Genomic DNA, 6,000 nt, shown 5'->3' with positions numbered 1-6,000 from the left:
GCTGAGATCAACAAAAAAAACTCACCAGAAGTCTGCAGATCATTCAAAACTCAGAAGCCAGAATCACTCTGAACCTCCGACGCTGCACTCGCATCGCACCACACCTGAAGGAGTTTCATTGGCCTCCATTCACAAACGAGCACAATTCAAATCTTCACCAACACTTTCAGGGCACTATATAACCCCAGCGCAGCATACCTCAACAATTACGTCTGCTTTTGCAAACCTTCCAGACACTTTTGATTGTCCGGACTCCAACTTGCATATATCCCACGCACACAAACCAGATACGGTAGTTATGCCTTTTCCTACATAGTGGCATAACCTTCCTCTACACATAAGAGCCTCATCCTGACTTTTGAATTATGCAAGGAAATGAAGACATGGCTTTCCGAATAGTTCCACTAGGCCCTAGATTCCTACCTGTTAAGTGCCTCTCGGGTGATAGTACGCTCTAAAACTCTGCATTACATAACACCTACATCCTCAAGGAGGTACAGACTCAGGTTGTGGAGCTGAGGGGATGTCTGCACCAGAGTCAGTGCAGAAATCATTATGGGTGCATGGGGTTCAGACAACACAGAGAGTCTATGGGAATCCTTGGGCCCTGAAAGCACATCAGAGGAAGCCAGAAGAGTGACAAAAATATGCTGCGTGACCATTTTAAAGTCCTTGATCTAGAGTGTCGCCTCCTACATCTGGTCTGGGAAATTTGGGGAGGATAGGGAATCGGATCCGCAATGTAGATTGGTAAGGAAACATTTGACGTCGTGAAACTCTTGCACCTTTTCTTTAGACAGAGACTGGCTGGATGGGGTCAACTCCTGCTTCACCTTCTTCTATTTTGTTTGAACTTCAACTTACCAGAGTATTTCACCGCAAAGACAACTTCTCACGGGTGCGACCTTGAAAACAAGAGCGGTCTGCACCCTAGAGTCAGAGTAGGACTTAGCGAGGCACACAGCTTCTTCTCGAGTTCAGCGACAGACAGCTAGCTTTGCTTCTTTGTCTCGGATAACATTTGGATGTATGATGGCGTACTCCATTCACGACTTGGAACCGTGCCACAAGCCCAAACACACGCCTTGTGCGGATATGTGACCGACATCTGTTTCCTGCAGTCTCAACATAGTTTGAAGCCTGTAGTTTTAGAAGGAGACATCGTTCCTCTGAAAACTGGATTTAGTTTTGAGGAGTTGTTGAAAGACCGAGGAAAGTGGAAGCAGAGCTCTAGAACCACACACGAAGGCACAGAAAGAACAGAAGTGATATTGGTGCACAGGAGAGGTGCTTATATGCAGATCAGCTCCGTCACTTCCTGGGCTGTACGGAGTCAATGGGGAGCCCCACAGTGCTTCTTAGAGGTACAGGAGCACTGCTAAGAGAATATTCTTAGGTTGAGGAATCTGTGGTTATAAGTATCCATCAGAAGAAAGAGTTCCCTTATTTGAAGTTTGCTAGTGTAGTCGTATCTCTCTTCTTAGAACAAAAACTGCAGATGAGAGTTTTTCACGACCTGAGCTGTGACAGGGAAGGACATAATGGCAAACACCACGATGGCAAAGTCTCTCCCTTTAAAAAGAACTTGAAAGATAACCTAATTTGATCTCCTTCAGGTAAGAATTTGTTCTTGCTGAGTGAGAACAAATAATCATGAGCAGAGAAGAGAGGCCATTCAAATGAGCATGAACAGAACACACTCGCATTTCTCTCTCTCCCACCCATACCTGTAAAATAGTTATTCCATGGTTCAAAGGAAACAGAGACTCACCTTCAGTAATTGATACACTATAACCGTATCCAAGATGTTGTGAAAAGAAGCAAACTAAACTCTTCAGAGGCACACTAACAATATAGTAAATTACAAGTAACGGAGCCAAAACAATCGTACAAAGAGTTAAGTCCAGTTACTTTCCCCCAATACATTTCGTAAGAGCATCAAATCTATTTAAATAGCAGTTACAGTACATGGTTTGGGGATGTGGAAAAATGGTTCAGAGGAAACGTAGCTCCTTAACAATTATTTCAACATTATGTGTGTTGCATAATGACAACCGTTTTTCCAGCAAGTTTTATGTACAAAAGTAAATGCTTTTATTTATGATTTTTTTTACAGTTGTATTTCTTACTCTTATGTCATCATACATGAAATATGCAATAATTGCAGCAAGTAAAGACCATCTTCAAGCTTACACTGTAAGACATCTGCCCATGACATCAAAATGTTAATTTCACTTAACGGCCTCCTCTACTACATGTCATAGGTTTAGCAAAATATATTGAGGTTGTATCTCTTGCTGTAGCATAGTCCCTTCAAAGATGGAATCCTTAAACCACCATGGCCTGTGGATTGCTAAGTAGCAGAGGCGCAAGGCGCAATAATGCTCGGACTGGCATCTTCATCTCTTTAAATTTCAAGAGCAGTTCAGAGAAGGTTTCAATGCCTATGAAATAGAGGGGAAAGAAATAACAGGAATTGATTGACGAGAACTTTTGGTAAAATGTTGATCAAGTATATGATGGAAACAATCACCTGAGCAGACTCCTTGTGGTACGGGAGAAAGACCAACAAAGAGTTATTAAGGCCCTGATTACAAGTGAACTAATAACTTCTGATATGTGCGGTAAGTTCTGTTACCGCACAAATAGCAATTATGGTGTACTGATGATGCATATCCACAGACAAAGAATATAAAAACGTTTGATAATTCAGGCCCTATCGCACCCGGTTCATATTGGTGCAAAAGAAATTGCATCCACTACATAAATTTTGCAGGTCAAACATGGCGATATTTATTTATGGAAAAAGCCTTGTAAATCCATGAACATGTAGATTTGAGGCAGTAAGCATCACGTTTGAATGTTATGCCTCGTTTTGGAGGGAAAACTTGTAATACGTGATTTAATATGGCATACAATAAAGTGAGACTGTGGTGTGGAGTGTGCACTCTAAGTTTATATGTTCCTCTATGTGTTTTAAAAAAGTTTTTTAACGATCAGTGTGCTATGTTATGAACATGCCTGCCCAGCATATGTGAGTAATATTGTAAAGTGGCCAAGTCCTATGGGCAACCTGGACTAAACATGCACAACCTTAAATGATATACATACAATAATCAAGTATTCCAGACTTTTTTGCTGATTCTTCAAAAAACTTTTACTTAAATTTTCATTGTTTAAATAATGCCTAAATTTGCATTAATAATTTGACAATGGTTCATTTGTACAAACAACAGAATCTATTTGTACCAAAACAATTTTGCAAACACAAATGCTCAAGCCTAATGCATTTCGAGACAAAGATGTATTTTCGTCAGGGGCAAAACCTGTTGATCAAAAAAGGAAAGAAAAGGAAAACAATAAATCAGTTGATGTGTTAGTTATAGCTGTATGTTGTGTGTGATGTATGCGTCTATACACCCGATGTGCAACTCGGTATTCAAGCAGGCTGCGTTAGCATACTTACGACTTGTAGAGCTATTCAAAGCAAAATCACCGACGACCTAAAGTAACAAGCATTGACCTAGCCAATAGGTCTCGCTTTTGGGACCTTAAAAGTATATTTACTTTTGCTATAATCGCGGCACGTAAAGCGCGGGTGCCGCGATTATAGCAAAAGTAAAGAAATAGATGTATTTTTCTATTTCTTTACTTTTGCTATAATCGTGGCACCCACGCTTTACATGCAGAGATTATAGCAAAAGTAAACATACTTATACGGTCCCAAAAGTGAGACCTATTGGCTATGCCAATGCTTGTTTACTTTTGCTATAATCGTGCAGGGGAGGGGGCCTACGAGATTTCCTTGCGGGAGCATGCGACCGTATGGCGCCACGCGCTCCCGCAATGAAATCGCCAGACGTGCACGCGTTGCCACTGCAAGCAATGCAACGTGTGCACGTTTTTGCCCTCAAAGCTATGCCGATGGCATTAGGTCTCTCCTATGCGGCTCATGTGCGCTGCGTAGGCGAGACCTAAAAACGGTGTGTAACATTCATTTTAGTGGCTAAAGCATTATAGAAAAATGTGTCTTAGCATAATATTTCCGACAAAGTACCTGTAAATGACCCGATCTAATTTTTCAGTGAAGCGTCGCATGGCAAGTGGAGCAGTTATTTCGAATAGAATAATGAGTTTTATATCAAACTGAAGGGAACATCAATGGGATTTTCAGGCGACCCAGCATACGCGAACACGTTCATGGCGAAATAAAAAAATTACCATATTTTAACTAACCCCGTATGGCAAGACGAGTTAGTGATTTTAAAGAGATTCATAGATGACATCTTTCTGATCTGGAATAAATCAGAAGAATCATTGACAGAAGCCATACAAGTGTTAAACATGCAAGATTCCAGAATTCAATTCACATACACCATTCAGAGGCACGCATTGTCTTTTTTGGATGTTTGGATAGAGTTAAAGACCAAAAAAATCACCACATGTTTATTAAAAAAAAACACGGACAAAAACAACTCATTATTGTTTGAGAGCTTCCACCCACCATCACTCAAAAGGAACTTACCAGTATCTCAGTTCCTCAGAACCAGACGGATATCGTCTGAAACTTCAACATGCAGAGAGACTCTAATAGCACAAAAAGCCAACTATTTGGCCAGAGGTTATCCTGAAGATTTATTGAATCAACACATGGAACGTGCATTAAAGGCGTCTAGAGAGGATTTACTTCAAAAGAAATGCAAACAAACATCTAGCAGGACAGTTTTTGTGTCTAAATTCTCTACAGCTTCAAGGGATATCAAAAAAATTATCTGCACACGCTGGGAATTACTAGAATCAGAACATGATTTTAAAGGTTTATTTCAAGAAAAACTTCTTTTCGCCTATTCAAGAGCGCGCAATATCAAAGAAATCCTTTCTACAAAGAAAAAGATTCAGTTGCCAACAGGAAAGGCGGGGACTAAAAGATGTTGGAATTGCATACATTGCAATAATGTTATCCCAGGAGATACATTAGCACATCCGAGAACAGGGGAATAAATAAAATTAAGGTGCACCACTGATTGTAATTCCTAAAACATGGTTTACTCTATCAAATGCCCTTGCGGACTACTTTATATAGGGAAAACAGAAAGGAAAATGAAGGTGCGACTTACAGAACACAAAAGCAAGATAAGAAACAAAGATTTGGGGGCGTGGCCAAGCACAGGCTGAAGATGGCCGTGCTGTGAGGGAGCTCCGTCTTCCCACTCGGCCCACGACTATCCTGATTACAGATCCGACTTACCTGATAAAGAATTCCAGAATCGGAACGCGAGCGGAGCCCATCCCGCTGGCTCCGGTGATCGTGGGGTGCCCAGCGGCAGAGGAATCGCCGCCGGAAGTACGGACCGCGGCAGGGCCTGCAGGCACGACCCATGGTACTGGGCCCGGCCGACTGCGGGGCTCCGTCCGGCCCTCTGAGATTCGGCGGTGACCCAGCGACGTGAAAGTGGGAGCGGGGGCGTCCGAGGTGGCGGCCGCCTATGAGGCTATTGCTCTCGTGCGAGAAGGCTGTTGTGGAGGAGCGCTCAGAACCTCGTCGGAGCTCCAGCAGAGGGGGAGAGACGAGCTGCAGCGGTAATGCGGGATGCGATGGCGGAGACACGCAAGATGGCGGCGGCGCATCCCTGATCTTCACTGCCTCCCGCGAACTTTGCCACCCGTCTGCCCCCGGGAGATCTGGGGCCCGCCTGCACCTTTTTTGACACACGCCCCCAGCGGCCTGCATCCCCAGGAGTGTTGCTGGGTGTGGTGCTCCTCCACTGCAGGGGCAAAGCGCTGACACAGCGCACAGCTGGGTTCTCAACGCCATCACCATGACCGCTGGGCTGCGGAGCACTAGATCGGCAACGGACTGACCCGGGACACACCCTGCTTGGAGGGTCCGCTCTCCCACCCCCTGTGCTGGCCTGTTGGTCCAGGGCCGTGGATATAAGAGGAGCCATGACATTGGTATGGCCGGGCAGGCCCTGGGGAGCTGAACAAGCATTGCCAGCA

The 6,000-nt window shown here is 43.8% G+C and overlaps 1 protein-coding gene across 1 annotated transcript in view; it reads right to left on the bottom strand.

Moving 5' to 3' along the window:
• Window positions 1–2,070: 2,070 nt before the first annotated feature.
• ANAPC1 (anaphase promoting complex subunit 1) overlaps window positions 2,071–6,000 on the bottom strand; it is a 771,271-nt gene continuing 767,341 nt past the window's right edge. Inside the window, exon 47 of the mRNA XM_085611802.1 lies at window positions 2,071–2,444. Coding sequence (XP_085467928.1) covers window positions 2,329–2,444 — 116 coding nt within the window. The 3' untranslated portion in view covers window positions 2,071–2,328. The remainder of the gene's footprint in view (window positions 2,445–6,000) is intronic.

Source organism: Triturus cristatus, chromosome 6, assembly GCF_964204655.1.
Source record: "Triturus cristatus chromosome 6, aTriCri1.1, whole genome shotgun sequence".
Lineage (NCBI taxonomy): Eukaryota > Metazoa > Chordata > Amphibia > Caudata > Salamandridae > Triturus > Triturus cristatus.
Note: the sequence above shows the minus strand (reverse complement) of the source record. Positions and strands in the feature narration are given on the sequence as shown.